This window comes from Lissotriton helveticus, chromosome 5_1 (genome assembly GCF_964261635.1).
Source record: "Lissotriton helveticus chromosome 5_1, aLisHel1.1, whole genome shotgun sequence".
Taxonomy (NCBI): Eukaryota; Metazoa; Chordata; class Amphibia; order Caudata; family Salamandridae; genus Lissotriton; species Lissotriton helveticus.
In genome coordinates this window covers 565,594,336-565,614,201 of record NC_136065.1, presented here as the reverse complement: position 1 = coordinate 565,614,201, position 19,866 = coordinate 565,594,336, and the positions used below count along the sequence as shown (strand labels likewise).

Sequence of the window (19,866 nt, the reverse complement as noted above, 5' to 3'; positions counted from 1 at the left end):
TTACATTATTTTGTCACCATTGTTAAGTTACAGCTAATGAGATCATGATGTACCTGCAAAATCTGCCAGAAGGTCTCTTGTATTTGATTCAACATTTGCTGTCTTTACTTATAAACATAGAATATCTACTATAAAAAGACCAGGAAACATGGACATTCTATGTGGTGATGGGTGGAGGGTCTGTTCTTATAACAACTTTTGTGCTAATTTCATTCATTCTTTAGAATATAGTATAGCCGCTAAACTAATATGATAGCCACAATCTAAAATGTCTTTCCAGGTCACTACCTCTAAAACAAGGGTACTTTTTAATGACAATGCCTTTGCCTGATATTTAATTCAATTTAGTGTTTTGAAACCAATCAAGGCAAAACAACCACTTTAATAAATTAAACATGCAGATCTTCTAGCCATGATGGCAACATTTGACTAGTTATGGACAACATATAGGCATAAAGTTTGTGGTATTGTCCTGTTTAAGTCTTCTTGCTCAATGAACTGAAAGATTATCTTTAAGACGATGTCACAAAGAGATGCTTAGCAACTGGCCTAAACTATTACATTCTGTGAGCCTTGAATACCTGATATTCTTCATATGTGGTGATGTAATGGGTATACACATTACACAATCCGGAAATCACGACATGTGTTCCTACATGTCCTTCAGATTCAAATTCCTGGAAAGAAATTAAAACAATATGTTAGTTTGAATCATTATCACCAAAACCTTCAAGAGTGGGTTATATTCATCTCTAACTGTGTTTCATTTTAAGTGGGGGGAGAATATGTTGTGGTAGGGATGTTAGCATTCACTTTGCAGTCACATATGGAAATATTGCAAATATACAGCAATTAATTTTCCAGTTCTTAATATAGCATTTGAAATTGACTATTTTTAACACAGAGTGTTCTCCTCTGTGGGTGGGACATTGAGTGATGTATTAAATGAGGGTTCAGTATTTGCAGTGTGCAAATATACACTCAATCCCCTTTGCAAAGTTTCCCCATTTTCGGGGCTAGCCCATTGGCATTTTGAAGCATGTGAAAATGCTTTACTGTAGCATTCTTTTTTGTACCTTTACATGCTTTTGTGAATCAGCCCTGAAATGTCTGAATTCCTTTTAGTAAAAGTGCAAAAAGGGCACAGTCCTTTCTATTGCTAGCTGAATAAGAAGGTTTCCTGAAAATTCCAATTTTATTTGTCATGTTAGATCTTTTGAGGTTCATTAGAAAAGAATGAAAAAGTATTGTTTCAAAATGCCTTTGTGAATAGGCCCCTTGTGGTAAATGCATTGGAAGTAAGTCCATAGATGATTCCATTTTTACAGCAGCACAAACCATTGCAATAATATGGCATAGCAGATGTGGAGGTCGCTCCTTCTCCTACCTAGCGCGCAAAGACATGGAATGAGGTACTCTTTCATCTACAAATCTCACCATTGCTTCCAGAGTCCCTAAAACCTGACTACTCGGCTAATCAGCCGGACCCTACTAGCGCCTGGATACCTTCACGGTGACAAGTAGAGCTCTACAAATCTACTGATTGATGGAATAATGCTTATATACCATCCTGTTCAGTGTACAACTGTTAGGAATCAAACGTGGTGACCTTTAATTTAAAATTTGGCAGACGGACAGAAATAAAACAGTCTTTTTTATTCCTTACTATTGCTTTCTGAAGTCCTTAATTTTTGGTTTAGGGGCTGATTTAGATTTCGGCAGACGGGTTACTCCATCACAACAGTGATGTATAGCTCATCTGCTGAAATATAAATCCTATAATATCCTATAGAATTTATATTTCAGCAGACGGGATATCCGTCACTTTTGTAATTGAGTAATCTGTCTGCTAAAATCTTAATCAGGCCATAAATTATTGTACAACTCAATATATTGAATTTAAAGCACGTTGCAGTAATAATAATAATAATCCACATTTGTAAAGCGCGAACAATCACACGTAAGGGTCTCCAGGCGCTGGGCGCCATCGGGAAGATTAAGCAAGATATTGCCCAGAGTTACATGGTGCTGGGCTAATCTGCCGCCGGCGTTGGAGATCAAACCGTGATACCCAGATTCCAGCGTCGGTCGCCCTGGCTGCGGCGCCACACCACTTCCTATACTTTTAATTGATAAATATTAACATGTCTTATTTAGGAGATGTTGCAGGATAGAAATTGGGGTCAAGGTAAAAACTGTGGCGCCTGTGCACAAAGGGAAATTTCTTTTCAGAGGTCCCTTTAAACAGAGATTTCTACCCAAGCCTTGGCACAGAATTCCACACGGATAGTTATCACAAGTACTGAGTGGAGATCTCTGCCTAGTAGAAGAGTTATGAGTCTCCACCTGTTTACATTGAGAGCACGGAACCTCCTACAACTGATATTACAACTTTGATTTTCAGATCTTCCAGTGACACATACCATAGCCATCTGGTACAACTGTGTGTACCCACCTGGCTTAGTAGGAACTACCCTTATTCTGATAATAATTGAACTGTTTCCCGGGAGGAGGTACGGTGTAGGACCTCTGTAAACTATCTGGCTCTTCCTTCCCTCCTTTGATTTAAAGATTTATGTATGGCAGCTTTGCCATGGGAACTATTTAACTATCACTATTCCCACTTAGCCCCACAACATGTATGTTACTGCAACATCCTCTCAAGAGACTCATACCCCTAACTGTACTTTACCAAACAACCCCTGTTTCTGGCACAATGGACACACATGGGCTTAGTTTCAATGATGACATGGTTACCGAGATACTGCGAGCACCGTCATTACTGAGTTTTGATGGGAATGAAACATCAGGAAGTTGGACTGATGACTGGAACTCAGTATCAGTCCAGAAGAAGTTACAGACTAAAGTAGCACTCCATGGGAGGAGGAGCTACGCTACGATCCAAGATGGCTGCTTAAGCTCCCGGCTCCGTCGACCTCTGCCGGCAGCTCGCATATCCTGTCATTAATCCTTTACCTACGCCGGACTCCCGTGTGTATGAAGCTCGCCTGATACCGGTGGTGCAATCCCGGACTCCCTAACATACTGGGTGGTGGAGTTATGTCGTGTTCCATTTTCGGCCTACTCCAGGGCTGAAGCCGGGACCTCGATTTCTAGCCCATCTGGGCTGGAATTGATCAACAGCGGCTGTGGAACCAGTGTTTCGTCCGGTCTTCCGTACTCGGATCTTTTTCTGCATCTCCGATCTGCAATCCAGTTACCGGCTGGCACTGAGGACTCGGTCTCGTGACACAGGGTGTGCATCGTGCGCCGCGGTCGGGGGCCGCTCGCCCGGAGACCCTGCTGGGGACGGCGGTGTTGAATGGGGGGCCCCCGCGGTCGGCGAAGGTGCCGTGATCACCAGCTGAGGGAGCGCCTGTTGTTGCCATCGGCTTCGTGTGTGCCTGGAGCCTCGGAAGTGAGTCTGGGGCTCGAGTCCTGCTTTGTCTCTTTGGGGGGGGGGGAGATGGAGAGGACAGATGGTGCACCATCGTTGAGGTCCGTGATGGCCGCCATTGGGGCGCTCCACTCCCAATTCACAGTCACGTATGACCGAGTGTCAGAAACGCTGGGAAATATCTGCTTGCGACTCACGATCAGCATTCTGTGGTTCCAGTGGAAGATTTGGCCTACTATTCTGAGGTTCCCGCGCGGCAGCCTGACTCAGCTTACGTCGATGATTTTGGCCTCGTGAATGTTGCACCTAAGACCGTAGTTAGCTTTCCCGGTATGACTCCTGCTCGGCAAAACATCGTTGCCGAAGGTTTTGATCGCCAAGAACAGCTCTTTAGTGACCGTCGGAGAGGTCTGCTTATCTCCTTCATCTTTCCCCGTTGGTCCTGTGGATGCCGCCATCTTGTATCCTGTCCTCGGTCCGATTCAGCTGCTTCGAACTGCTGTGGACATTTCGATTACCACATGAATACTGTGGCTTGGGTGGCATGGGTTTTCATAAAGAATCGCACTGGTCAGGGCTGACTTCATCTTGTATCCTGCCTTAGATCCGATGGCGCTGCTTTGTACTATCTGGGACGCTTCGCCTTCTGCGAGATTGCTGGCTTTGGCGACGTAGATTATCGTGAAGAACCGAACTGTCATGGTTGTCTTTGGCTTTTGGGGTTAGCTACGCTTTGTGATCTATGCCGGGATTGTACTGTGTATCTCACTGGGAGTCGGGTGGTTTTGGTTGAGGTCCTCCCCATATTGGTGCTTAATACTTGCTTTTAAAAATGGACAATATGTTTTGGGGAGGTCGCTATTGGCGGGGGGTATAGGTGGCCGGGAGTATGTTTGCTCTTCTCCTCCTCCGCTTTCTTTATTTCCCTTCTTTGGGGTGTTCCGGGGCGACAGGCACGCTGTTAGTGGGGTAGGCCGTAGCCATTACAGGGGTGCTGGGTGGCGGGTGTTGGGGGGGTTTGTTATTTTAGTTTGTTTTGTTCTATGGTCCCCTTTCTTTCTTTGGGTAGGGTTTTTCCTCCCTTACAGTAGGGTTGGCTGTCTCTCCTTCTCTTTTTTCTTTCTCTGTTTGGCGTCTATACTTGCCTGTACCTTACTGTCTCCGGAAGGTGGGTTTTCGGGAGGGTGTGCTCGCTAATCGCTTGCTATTACATTGTCTTTTATTCCTCGTCAGCCTCGGCGGGCATAGTGTGCCCAAGGTTCATATTGCTCATCACCTGGACTTGTTTGCACTGCGGGGTACCTCCCCCCATCTCTTCTTAACTTCATGTTATGGTGTGACGCCACCGATAGTACAGCCACTTCTGCTTCTTTATAACTTTAAAATTAAACCTTTGATATCCTTCTGCGTTGAGGCATATACAATCACATGCTGTATCTGTATTGTCGATATTATTTGGTCGTATACACGTGCATGACTCCTGATCGGATTCCTGTGTTTGCGGCCAGCCTCTGTGGTTGTAGGCCTGCGCTTGTCATACTTTGATTAACTCAATAAAGGTTTAAAAAAAAAAAAAGTAGCACTCCATGGCGCACTAATGACTGAATACTTAAGAGCTAGCATTGCCCCGAATGGGCTTTTGGTCACCTGCCCCACACATCTGCTTAGAAGATATTGGGTTTAGAAGGGAATGGTCACACGTCTCGTGGAGATGCACACATGATTGGTTGATACTAATTATCAACACAACCAAACGACTCTCTGATGTACTACTGATACAAATCACAGTGGTGGAGAACAACCTTAAAGCAGGTATCAGCATCACCATCTTTAAGAATAGACTTGCAGAAATCAACGCCAAGATGGAGGAACATAAAGGCCACCTGATGCGACATAAGATTACTAAGCTGCAGAAGGATATCAAAATATTTGATAAAGAAAAGGTCTATCCTTACATCAGAGACGATTTCCATGCACAAGAAGGTGATAGTTCCTCCGATGGTGGCTCCTCCGATAGCCACTCATGGCAAGGCTTATTCAGCAGCTCTTCAAGTACTGACAGCCACAGAAACAACTGTGGCCACCCCCCCAGAACCAATGTTTGGATACCCACTGGGCCCCTATTTCGTACAACAACCACCATGGAATCTGCTGTTTCAGATACCACCCCTGATGTACCAATGCAACCCAAACCAACCGCCTTTTTAGGAAGAGGCTGGGGCAGGGGCAGAGACAGAAGAAGAATAGGACAGAAACATGTCCAGTGACAAGATCAACCAGAACCGCAATTGCTACAGTGCATGGAAATCAGGAGCAAGAACAACAAATGAAGCTAGTGGTTATTCTTTTGCCTAAGGTATTTGCCCCTACAGAAATAAAAGTACTAAAGAGAGGCGTAGGATTCGTACCTTCTCCCCATGAAGATTGTATCCGACTTCACAAAGAACTTCATGGGTTCGTCTGGAAATTGAGGCTGAGGGCTTTCTTCCAAGACAAAGAACCATACATTGAGATGGATACAGGCCTTAGAGCCCCGTCCAGATACACCCCACAGGAAGGCATGACATCACACGACATCCTGACCTTTGAACATGCGTCATCAAGGATATTGGCAATATGGATACTAAGAAACATTTCAACAATATCTCCTTCCAAGAAAGGAAAGCCATTAGACAACTGACCGAGGATGAATCAATCACAATTAAGCCAGCGGACAAAGGAGGAGCAGTCTTCAAAATACTGATGCTGACTACAACAACAAACGTTTGCGACAACTATCGGAACAAAAATATTACAAACAGATTACCACTGATCCTACTCCCCGCTTGACCACTAGGATTAAATCCATGGTCAATTCAGCCGAAGCTCAAGGATGGATCTCTAAGAAAGATGCAGAATTCCCTGTCAACATGGAACCAAGGACTCCGTATTTCTATATTCTCCCTAAAATTCACAAGGGAATCCTACCTCCCCCGGCCGCCCCATCATTTCAGGCATAGGTTCCCTCCTGGAACCTCTTGTGAAAAGAATTTCTTCATATCTTCAAGACACCAGAGATGTTTTGAATTTGATTGTAAACATAGATAAAAGTGACAAGATTGACCTTTTGATGACCTTAGATGTGGAAGCATTATACACCAACATCCCCCAAGAAGCAACTCTGAACATTGTAGAGACGTGTTTGTTAGCTAAGAACTGGACCTTGATGGAGCGAGGTGGCAAACACAAAATTTTGTGTACCCCTCGTAAAGTTAATGTCCCATAACGTAATAAGTACTGATTGCATGTTTTGTGAAAATAACCGACCACAGAGTAAAATGCACACATTATTTTTTATTATTACACATGGGGAAAACTAATTTTGCTTGCATGTTGCACTAAGCTCAGCTAATATGTATTGTTATCGTGTTGTGAATTAATGTGCAGCTTAGGTGTAAACAAACGCAAATTAAATGTGCTTATTGTATTCATTTATGTGATGGAGAGGTCGAAATGTAAGTATAAAACGCATTTATGTGGCTTATTTGCTAGGTAACAACTAACTGGGAAATATTAGTAAGGTGGGAGGTAAACAGAATGGGTTTAAATTCATTAGCTAATGTAAATCTGTGTTTGTATTCACAATAGTTCCAAAAGTGGCTTCTGATGCCTATCTAGAAAATGGAAGGTCGGGTAAACTGTGAGCAAGAGTTGAACTGCGCAGGCGAGCCAAAACCTGCAAGTCAGAGTGAACTGCCTATGCTCGAGGAGGTTCAAGGCTGCTGTGGCCCGGAACCTAGGATGGGTGCCAACCCTGGAAGATGTAATGCTCAGAGCCTGGGAGAGTTTGTCGATGTTACCAGTACACGGAAATGTCTAGGCCACGGACTAACTTAAACAATTACCCTTTCTTTCTTGCTGACATGTTGAAAAATTGATGCTGTAATGGTGAGGAGATGCTCACCCACCCCGAAATTGTCCAATAAAATTCTGAATAAGAGATGTTAGATACTTTTTAAATAGATTAAGTTAGGGATTTAGGGTATAAAAACCCCTGGTTTGTCTAGTTGGGGTCGCTTTTTCCATTTCTATCGGAGATGCTGCCCGATTGCTGACCGATTCCTGGATGTAAGAATTCTAACTATCCTTTACTTGTTTGCTTTGCAGGATTGAAGGATAAGATGAGGGTGTTAGTTAGGGATGTTAGGAGAAGAATGAATTTGGAACTATCTGTTTTTTGCTAATTTTAACTGTCTTCTGAAATAAAGCGATTTTTCTTGAGCTCAAATAAAATGATCCTTTTGAAATAAAGTTTATTATTTTACTGAATAAAGATTTACTAATGCATAAATGTCGGACATGAAAATGTTTTGCTTTGAATAAAGATTAGAAAAATGAAGAAGTAAAAGCTGGTCTTTGATTCTTCCTAGGCCTAATTTTCATTCTAGCAGATCCATTGGCCACTATGGTGGTGTGTCTGAATAATTTAGTCCATGGATAAATGCTAAATCTGCAGGTTTAAATAATGGATAGATAAATAGGTTTAGACGCTCCACCAAATGTTACAGCATTTCTCCATTACGATTCTCCAAAGCCTTGAAGCCAAGTGTAAGTGAACAGGGTAAATGCGCAGTGTTATGGGACCCACTGATGCAGGATTTGTGTGTTTTAAGGTTTCAGGGAAATGGTGAGTATTGATTAGAAATTATTTCTGGAGCTGCACGGTAGCACCTCACAAACCCCGATTAGCTTCATTATGGAATGCATCACCATAGCAATGCGTCAAAACTTCTTCGGCTTTTAACACATCTTGTACCACCAGATCCAGGGTACTTTAGTGGGGAGCAGCTTCGCCCCCAGCCTGGAATGCTTTTACGTGGCGGAATTTGAACGCACCAATATCCACAATAATAACCCTTTCTCCACTAACATCCTGGCATGGCGTCACTACATAGATGACATTCTCATCTTCTGGAAAGGTGATGAAGCCCCTTGTAACTCCTTCTTTGAATGTGTAAACACATTGAACCCTTTTTTAAGGTTCACGCGCACAGTCTCCTCTACATAGATCCATTTCTTGGACCTGACCATCACAATGGGGAACGGTCAACTGTCCACCAATACCTATAAGAAGCCCGAGGATTGCAATAATTTACTGCACTACGAGAGTCACCATCCAAAGGTATTTCGAGACAACCTCCCTTTCAGCCAATTATTGCAACTAAGAAGGCATTGCAAAAACAGCTCTAGCTTCAATAACAAAGCTTCCTCACTGAGCATGAACCTGGAAGACCGCAACTATCCTACATCCATGATAAAGAACTCCAGCAAAAGAGCACATAACAGCAATCAAGAGACACTGGTGGAACCAAAACAAAAAGAGGAAGAAGATACCATCACCTGTGTGACTACATACACACCAACTCCAACAGGATCCAGAGGGTGATAAGGAAACACTGAAGGATCATTGAATTTGGTAACCTGAACAACCCGAAGCCACGTTTCACCTTCAAGCGCACGAGCCACTTACTGGATATGTAGGTACACACTCGCCCGCCTATCAAGCCAAAACAAACACAAAGCACACTTTGGAATCTAAACCCTGTACAAGGACACTATCCCTGCGGCCAGTGTGGTGTGTGCCACCTGACGAAACATACTCAAGAAGTTACTCTCCAAAACAACCAGATCTGGACACAATGTGCACATACAAACTGCAACACCAAGAAATGCATCTACTTGATTGAATGTCCCTGTTCAGTAAGATACTTCGGGAGGACCACTCGAGCAGTGAAGACACCCATTATCGAACATCAAAGCAACATACGATGTCAAAAAATCACCACTAAAATTAGTGCGCACTTCATTAACCATCTACATACGACAGAGGAATTGAGCTGGACTGTGCATAAAATGCGTACCTCCTGAAATAAGCAAAAATTGTTTGATATGGAGCAACGTTGGATTTTCCGCCTCTCAACCCAGAGTACAGGTCTGAATGATAATATCCCTTGTCACAAACTCAATACATAGCCTGTCACTGCCCAGTGGAGAACTATGTCTGTACACAAAGAAACTTCCCTGCAGACAACATATAGACCAGCATGAACACCAGACACTAACTATGTTCCTATCAGCCTATCTACCCCTTCTCAATGGGCCAGCTCATTTTGCTAACATAGAGATTTATTCGGAGAATGCCAAATGCTACCCAACTGATGAATCACCCTGTTGTATAACTTTACCCCGACCCACATGAATCTATACTCATGGGTAGGGGTATTGCACCACCATTTGGCTGCCAACCCTAGAGGCACAATACTCTTAAACACTCTCAAGATGGCATGCCACTTTAGTAAATATACATATAACCCCTATTCCACATACCTTGGCCCATAATACAAGATCTATGGCCCCACGCCTAGGGCTTATGGATATGACTAGGCATACTACAGTGTAATAGTTATGCAACAGGGTTTATTGACCGCCCCCCCTAGTTTCATAATACTCTTAAACACTCTTAAGATGGCCGCCACACTAGTCGTAGAATCACTGTTCCATATTCCAAGGATCTAAACATAAGACCTCTTGCACCACACCCAGGGTTTATGGATATTATTAGGCAAACTACTGTGCATCTTCCACCCCTCATTTCAGCCACCATTCTGTATCTGGAACCAGTCACCTCACCCAAATTTCACCTCTTACTATAAGGAGACTCTCCTGGTCCCGTCTCTAAGATGGCCGCCGCGTCATCCACCTGACTCATGCACACAGGGACCATCCGCCTATGACGTAAACCGCATGACCAATGTTACTAAGATACAGACATCGCTACGCGGTCTCATCGTTCCAGGCCAGATGGAGGTGGATGGGTGTCATGGTAGTGTCTGGATCATCCACAAAGTAAGTGTACTGGTTTTGAGGCAGTTACTGCACTTAAAAGCATACACTATGGGCCGCATAGAACAGGGCCAACTCGGTTCGCGTATAACCTTTACTGTTCATGGCATTATGAACCGCTCAACTTGATGGGGCTCCTTTGCCACTGTTAAATACTACTTCACATTTCCGACGCTATTGGGTAGGTCCATGCGGTTGTTTGATATAGCCACTGCCACTCAATTCTCGAACCGTCGGTAAGACGCTTGTACTGGGCACAACCATAAACCTACCTTCTTTGTTTTAAATGCGATATGCAAAACATGAGGGAACAATCCTCTCACATGCTTCACCTTTTCATTGACGTCATCAATACCATTAGTGTACCTAGATGGCCTGAATATTTGATATTTCAACAACTTTAGTACCCCACACAAGGATCTAACAAGATGAGAATTATAGAGAATGTGACATTAGCAATCCTTAAACACTCTCACAGCAGTGGAACTCCACTTCTTGTACAACCATCTTCACTAAGCAGACCCATAAATACCAGTGCTTTACCACTAACGATGAAACTCATAATCGTCGAACACTGATGCTCAATACATATGACTACACCTGCTTCTTTTCTTTCTCATGAAGGTGTCCCTCATATTGGTCGGGATGCTCCATTTCACCTAAGGAGCTCTACTCTGCCTCTATTGAGATTAATCATGACAATACAAAAACATTGCCCCTTAAACATCGCAAGCCTGCTATTAGTTATTACGAAGTTTTCTGATGTGCTCTTCCTACATGTTGCATTTGAGAATTTTAATTGAATGTCTGCTGAACTTTGTACGGTGATGAGAGGATACCTAACTGAAAAAGCTAGCAGGCTCACGTCACCCTGACACTAAAATTTGTACATACACCAATGCACCTGCAATATCGATTGCACATGTATGTTGCACCTTTTCTTTTTTCTTAAAGTGTGTCACTTGTACTTTTCCACCTTATGTCCCCTTCTTTTAGGTAGAATCATTGACTGGCACCCACCTTAGGGACACTTGTTAACACTATGAGGCTATACTCTGATAGAGAGGAGACCCTCAGCCCCAGACAGGGGCATGAACTAAAAAACATTCTAGGTCCTGTCAAAGTGCCACCCAACCATAGGGCTTTCAAGGCATGAAACATGTTGACCACACCGAACTAGTAACCACCTCAAACTAGTAGCAATCTTGGTACCTGAAGACCACATGATAGCACCACTGTTGTTACTTAGGGCCATATGTATCAAGATACCCATTTGCGTTTCTCAAATAGCGATTTTTAAGAAATCCCTATTTGAGAATCGCAAATGGGTATGTATGTACAAAATCGCATTTTTTTTTTCGATACTTAAAATTCCTTAATTGCGATTAGCAAATTGCGAATTGCAATTTAGGAATACTTTCCAGTAGGCCCATAGGAATGAATGGGAAATTATTCTCAATTTGCGATTCTCAATTTGCTAATCGCAAATTGAGAATAATTTCAAGGGTGCAGGGGTGTCCCTGAAATATGCATGGGTGCACATGTGGCGCACATACATGCCCCAAGGGCATGTATGCGCATCACATGGCACTTTGAAAAATGCAAAAATATGCATTTTTCAAGGAATTCGCAATTTACCACCAACTAGAAGTTGGTGGTAATTTGCGATTCCTCAAGGACAGTTAGCAAATTTTTTTTGCTTCATACATTGCATTTAAGGAATAGCAAAATTTGCGATTCCTTAAATGCAATTGTAAAATAAGGAATCGCAAATTTTGCGATTACTTATTTTGCACCAGAGCTTGCTTAATACATATCATGTAGCAAATTCGCGAATTTCGGCCTTTGCGAATGCGAATTTGCTTGATACATATGGCCCTTAGTCCTGGTACCCTTCCTCATTAAATATTTTTTCCTACGTTACCAGTACCTATTTTAGTCACCACGCACCCATGAAACCCATCCATTCCCTCACTTGCATTCATCTATACCGTATCTTCAGATCAAAAGATCTCTGATAAAGAAGCCCTCAGGCCAGTCAGGCATTGCAGTGCAGGCCAGATGAGGAGCGCCCAGTGATGAAGCAGGACACCCTAACAGGTGTGTGAGGGCACCAAGATTGATTTTCAGACCTTCCAGAGACACATACCATAGCCATCTGGTACAAATGTGTGTACCCACCTGGCTTAGGAGGAACTATCCTTATTCTGATAATAATAACACCATGAAGCCATGACTAATACAATTTGGTTTGGATTTCTACTATATGTCTGTGTATGAAGATCGTAGATAAAGAGAACAACGGTCCCTGCAGGGGAAAAGTCATCCTCAACTTCCTTGGTAACCCTATATAACCATTAGAGCGACTGGTTTTAGCAAAAAAGATCAGTATTTTATTCAATTTCTCATTCAATTTTTTATTTCCAAACGAAAAGACAAATGGAGTTACACCTCTCTCTTTAGACAATTTGAGATAATAAGGTGCTTCCAACAATGCAGAGAGTTAGAAAGGTACATTTAAAGTGTGCAAGTGCTATACAACAAACATATGTACAAAGATAGTGACTGATGTGGATACATTGGTTCTCTAATTGTACTCTGAAACAGAGTGAAATGGTAAAATGTAGGCCTGGGTGGAGGTCGCAGAGCTCTGCTCCGCGGAACTCCATGAAGTGCAGAAACAACTCTGCCTTGCTCAGTGGAGTTCCGCGAGCGGCGGACAGGGGTAAGTCGTGCTGCTTGCACTGATTTTTAGCTCTGTGAGTCTATCCCACACTGGAAGATCAACATGAATAGCACTACGCGCCGCTGCTCCTTTCTGCCACTTGAGTACATATTCTACCAAAGCGCCAGCTTCCTCAACGCAGGCAGCAGATTTCTCAACGCGAGCGTTCGCAACCTGTCACGACCACCTGCATTGAGAAATCTTGCCGGGAGGAGGTCTAGTTGAAGAACCGGGTTTTAGAACCCAGCGGCGCCTGGGACACGCCCAAAGTCTTCGGGTTCTCCTGTCTTGGCAAACAGAGACACGGAATACTTCTAGGTGGCGTCAGAGATCAAATTTATTAGCTGCAGCTAGTAACAGTAATCTCAGCAATACAACGTGGTGTACAACTCAAGAAACTGTTCAAATTTCATAGAGCAAGACATCACCTTTTATACACAATATTCTCATTATAAATGTACACCCACTGCGCAAAATTCTGACCAATAGGACACATTTTCTAACTGAGTATCACATTAACAAAAACCCAATTTACAGTAACCCAATCCAAAAGTTAATTATTAGGACTGTCCCAAATTCAATCTTTCCAAGCCGGACAAATTTATAATTGAAAAGCACAACCCATGTAATGGCAGAACATAAAGGAAACAGTAATAGATGCTGGACAAGATAAAACATGTGCAAGGAAACTAAAGGTCAACGAGGTCCTGAACATTGATTGGCAATCTCAGACAACGATCAGCCAGAGAAATTGGCTTCGTGAAGGGTCAGTTTCAGGTGAAGAGGTCAGCGTCCTGCAGTTCACTCACAAGTCAGAAAAGGGCCTGTTTGATGCATACATGAACAATGAGGCCCATGCAACTTTGTTCGTTCGGTTACCTCCACGGCCTACGTGAGGGCAACACAAAATGGCGTTATGAACAACGCAAACAAAATGGAGTCCGGTCCCGAAAACCATGGAACCTCATAGTGCGTGATTTTTGTCACTTGTCATCTTTACATTGGCGAGCAGTGCACAAGAAAAAACTCTGCTCCGCAGCACTTCACAGAGTTTTAGCGAAACTCGCGCGGAGTGCGTTAAACTCCGCCAACTACGCCGGCGGAGCAGAATTCTTCACCCACCCCAAGTAAAATGTTCCAAATCAGATTAAAACCAGTCCACTGGTGCTATGTCGATATTTCAACCCCATAAAATTACTTATAAAGGGTAATGATCAGGACGAAGGAAGATAAAGGAAAGCACCCAAAGGGTAGAGGGACTCCTGTGGTGTAGATAGCCCCATGGTATGAATACATCAATACCATTGGTGAGGGTATGTAGGTCCTCAATGCTTGCAGAAACGAAATTAAACGAGAACAACCACTCTTGTTAGACATCACAGATGTGCTCACTAGTTCTTGGATTTCGCGAAAAGGTGAACATACCCTAAAAGGATTGGTTTTCCAATAGTGCGGACTGATCACCGTACAGAATCGGTGGATCAGCAAAAGAGGGCACAATGGTCCTTCATAGAAGTGAGAATAAGGAAACACAGTCGGGGATCAGTGTTCCCAAAACACATTGTGGACACCATCAATGATCGATGACTGGAGCGCCGCAGGGAAGATCCTTCAACATGGCTGTGTAGGAAGATCGATGCTGCCCGGATGGAACTCTCTGAATCGGAGGGACTAATCACTTGTTCTTATGGTCCACACACTTTTTGCTATGTGGGAAAGATTTGCTGAATTGCAAAATTGGATATAAACTGATTTCCATTAGCATTTTGGAAGAGACGTGTTCTGAGAATTCCTTCCAAATTGTGAACTGGTAACATACGTATCAATGTTTTGCAACCCTAACTATGGTCCCAAACCATTGATCAGTTACCGAAGACCAGGTTCGGGTGGTAACTGGTTTGCAAAGGGGAAGGGGTGCGAAGTGGACCGCATCCTCGTTGGGAATCAGAATGACAACTTCAGGAGTAGTAAGAACAGTTCTATTGTTAACGCAAAGACAATGATGTCAGTCTTTGCCCTTACTGGCCACCACAACTGTCATTGCAGCCATTCGCCGGGATCACAAATTGCAACCTGTTAAATGACCGCTAATCAGGCAGGTCATTTTACATCCTCTCCACAAATATTTATTTGACAAACCCTCCTATTGGTACATAACTTGGTTAGCAAATAAAATATTGCTTGTGTAAAGTTAGTGCACAGTTTACAATTGCTTTGACCAACAAGTATAATAGCATGTCTGGCCTATAGTCTTATATTTTCCCAACAAAAAATTATATTTTTGTGCACAACTATGGAAAAGGAATAACATTGCATAATATTGTTTGAATGAGTTTATTTGTTCCAATTTTTCAGTCATGACCATGACTTAATATCTTGAATTACTGGGCTACCACCTATGATCGTCTTCATACATCACATACTCGTAGAGGAGCTTTTTAAACCAAAAACATGGTGGAGCTCATAGTCCTAAAACTCGGACGCATGCTTATTAACAGATTTTCAATTCTGCCATTTTATTGGCACCGTAATGGCAGGAGGAGTGCATCCAGTAATGAGACTATATACTGTTGTTCACTATCCGAACTGTGGATTTCTTGTACTGAAGTGGTGAACTATATCCTTGGAATGCTTTGAAATCCATGAAACGATTCTACAATACGAAAATCATTTTTGAAGGCTCTTAAGGATTAGGCTTCAGAGACATAAGAATTATTTTAATTGTTTCCATTGCTACTTTAGTGCACAAACACAAAATATTTTAGCATATACTATAACCTTATAGCCCGCTGCAGAGGGCTATCCCAGTTGTTAAAGGCCCTGAACCCGAGGTAGAGGCCCAAGCCGCAGTCGAGGGACTATAATGAGGGTGAAGGCCTGTAACAAAAGGTACAGCCCTGTGCAGAAGGGCTATAAGGCCATTGGAACATTCCATCCAATAAGGGTAGAATGTTCTAACTTAAAAAGGGAGAAACAGAAAGACAAACATTGTTATGTTGGAGCAGAAGGCTTATCCAGCCGTTATAAGCCCGGAGCTACTCCATTGCTTTCAATGAAGCTCTCAACATTCAAATGTTCTACTAACCATTATTACTGTTTACTCTGAGATATATTTACTAAAAGGTTTTGCAATGCAGAAATAGAGTAAAGTAACTACTCTGGGTGTACAGTACAGTTCTGAGGCTTTTCCTCTAGCAACCAGCAGAGATGGCTCAGTAGATTTTAACATACACAAGTATGGGTGGTCTAGCAGTTTTCACAAATAGTGACAAGGTTGAGGTTGAGGACATGGATGTGATCTTGCAGGAGGATGAAAGGCTAGGGCGAACACATACTATACTTATTACATCTGTTTACACCTCATTGTATATGCCCTGAGTGTGGTTATAGAGTTAGCCACCTGTGACTACAATAAACTGAACAAAAGCACCAACATCATTATTAACAATTGCAGGAAATGACCATCTTTTGTATGCTGTCCGTCCAATTTTTGCTCTATTTGCTTTACCGTCTTTAGAAATCTGCTCATCTTACCCCTGTTAAACAGCAGTGAAGTGCCTGTGCTCCACTTTTAAACATGTTGAGTTTACTTAAACGTCATTGGTGCAACTAACTTTCCATAAGACCTTAGTATATGATGCATAAATATGTCCCTGGCATGGAAGGTTAAATGCCACATGTGGACTGCAGCCCTTTTGTGGTGTCCACTATAATGGCAGTGAAGACATGGTTTCAGGCTTACCCTGTGTAGCCTGACAGCAGCAACCCTGCTGCACAGATCTGTCCATATCACCATTTGACAGGTAGGAAAGCCTGATTTTAAATTTTAAATTAGACACCCCTAAGCACACCTTGTTGATAACAAGGTATGGTGCATGATATTTAAGAGTGGACTATATGTGGCATTAGAAATGGCATGTTTCCCCTGTGACTAGGCCCAAAACGATATTGTCACTGGTTAAGCTGTAACTGGAACATAGGAAAAGTTAAAGTATAGATCATACACTTTTAATGTATAACTTTTGACCTGTACCGGCTCCATTCAAAAACATATTTTTATATTTAATATAATTCAAAAACATATTTTTATATTTAATATAAATCCAGTCTAATGGTGAAGTTGGATCTTTATTAAATATATTGCACATGTAACTTTTAAAAAGTTAAATTTACCATTCCTGAAGCTGCTGGAGACTAATTTGCATTAGCTCTCCAGCCTGTACTTGGCCTGAATGAGGGTTGAAAGTGGTGTTAAAACTGCTTCGCGAGCAGGAAGAATGGCCTGGCACTGGGGAGGTGTTTTTCTTCCCCTGCCAGGAAGACCAGTTGGGGTGGGCCAAGGAACTTAATAAACTTCGAAAGGGCCTGCCCTGTAACAAATAAATGGTAGGTGATACCTGGAAAGGCCCCAGCCTTTGTCCTCATAGTCAGACTGGCACTAAAGCCATTTCAACCAGTTGTAAGTGACCATAGAGAAGAGTACTGCTCATTACAATGGCCTCCGTTTGCGCACACAGGCTCTGCACAAAGGAAGAAGGGTTTCTTCATCTTGGATTGTGGGAATAAGGTGCACTGTGTGATTGTTTGCAAGAAGGCAAACAGGAACTGATGCAAAAGTGGGTGGAGTTGCAACTGGTAACTTTTGCTACTTTGGTAAGGGCGTGCCTAGGAGTCAGCCCTGCCCTACTAGCTGCTGCAGGCATAAATGCTGCACCCCAAGATACAATCTTCAGAACACTTACTGGGCCTACATAAGATCAGAAAAGGACTTGACCAGCTGTCTGTGACCTGAGAGGCACCCTCAAGGACTAGACCTGTTACCTCTACCAAGAAATGGACTTCAAGGGTCAGTTGACTCATCTCCTGTGTGGCTACTGGGACGTAATAGGCTGGGCTGGCCAACTGGACCCAGGCTGCACTTTGCTGTTGGACTCTGTCTGACAACCTGAGAGTTTCCAAAGGGTCTTCCCCTGGAAAAAGTATCTGACCAACAGTTCCACAGCACTGAAGTAGATTTCAGCTTCATCCTGCGCAAAGGTCCCCATACTTCTGAAACAAAGACTAATTCCCATTCATGAGGGACTTTTCTGCTTAAGGTATCTGGCCTTCGCTTCCATGGCGGCAGCTATAATTTCAGTGTGGTCCCAAGCTCTGAGGTTTTTTTTGCTCTCAAAAAAGTGACAAAGTCACTTTCTGAATTGGGACTTAGAAGAAATGTCAATAGTTCTCTTAAAAACGTGATAAAGTCCCTTCTGAAGTGGGACGTTAAAATCATATCGAACTCATTGACTTTTCATCGAGATCAATCCCCTTGTTGTGTCCTACTAGGGCCCATCACGTCAGCTTCAAATTGCGCCTAGGTCCTGGTCTACCACTTCCGTAGACGATCAGTGGTGCTTAGTGCTGTTTGGCGCTAATTCCACTAAAGCAATTTAAGAATTCATATCTCTGGTTACCCTTATTAAATATGCAGTTTTCCTGTAATTTTGTTTATTAATTTTTACTCTAATATTTTAATTTGGTTTGGGATTTTTATTGCTTGTTGTTTTGATCTTATTACAGTTTTGGTACTGCATAAATACTTTACACATTGCCCTAAGTTATGACTGTCTGCTCTGTGCCCTAGCTACCAGTGGGTTGAGCTTAGGTAACTTTAGTGACTCTGAAGGTTCATCCTGACAAGGAGTGGTACTATTCCTTGAGGTAGGCAGTAACCTTCCCTGATTAATAATTCACTTTCTCACAATAATTATCTACCAACTTTTCTCTAGCCTATAAATGTCATCCAACTAATCTGTTTACCAACTCTAATAATGTCACATAATATACAACAAACTGCGGGGCATATCATCAAGGCCCTGCGATAAAATTATCACAGCTTTAGCGTCAGTTTTCGGGCAAAAAGCGGCGATAATTTTATCGCACGATCAGCAAGGTCACTCTATCGCGTGAAACCATGCCTCAGCGCCTGTTTCCTGAACGCCCAGCATCTCAACGCTAATGAGATGCATTGTGGGCGTTCCTCACCAAAATAACGTGAGAAATGTTGCTAACAGACATTTCTCCTATCAGCAAGCTGGCCGTAAACCCGCGTAAGGGCAATAAATATATCACTAACGACGCTTATTGCTGCTTTGTTTACGCCTGCTATGAAACTGACTAACCCATTATATCTAATGGGAGGTGGATCATAGGGATGAGAACACCCAGCCCTATCAGCAAGGTATTGCCTATCTCTGTGCGATTATCGCTAGATTTCCAGCGATAATCGCACATTTCGCCGCCATCGCCGCCATCGCTTGAATTTATATCGCATTGGAGATAAGCGTTGTTGATAACGCACTATCTCTGAGATATGAACCAGCGATAGCCGGCGATAATTATGCTCGCGCTAAGTGCGCGTAGCGATAATTATCGCTGGCTGTTGATGATATGCCCCTGCATACTTTAAACTAAGACTAGAAACTAACTCTAATCTCCATGGACCAGGGTGCAAAATGTTTCAATGACGCATCATGAGTTGTAAGCACTGTATAAATCTACAGTGCAATGCAATGTACAATACATTTAAATAGATTTCAGATTGCTGGGACAATAGGCTTATCCACACCATATGAATATGCATTCCAATTGGCAAGCATCTGCTTTTAACATGAGCATGCACAAATATGGTTGAGTTTCAGTTGCTGGCCATATACATAATTTTGTGGAGGATGAACATCTATGACATACACACATTGTATATATTTTGCACATATTTACACATCAGTTGTCATGACCTGTGTGTCGGAAGGAATCAAGTACCTGTGACTTGTATGCAGGGTATCGTACTCATCTCGGTTAACTAGGCATGGTGTGAGTT

General features: G+C 42.7%; 1 protein-coding gene across 6 annotated transcripts in view; it reads right to left on the bottom strand.

The window, feature by feature from the left end:
- The window catches only part of ASAH2 (N-acylsphingosine amidohydrolase 2), a 434,557-nt gene that overhangs the window by 94,257 nt on the left and 320,434 nt on the right, over window positions 1-19,866 (bottom strand). For all 6 annotated transcript variants that reach the window (XM_078642909.1, XM_078642906.1, XM_078642910.1 and 3 more), the window contains one exon: window positions 582-677. In XM_078642909.1, coding sequence (XP_078499035.1) covers window positions 582-677 — 96 coding nt within the window. The remainder of the gene's footprint in view (window positions 1-581; window positions 678-19,866) is intronic.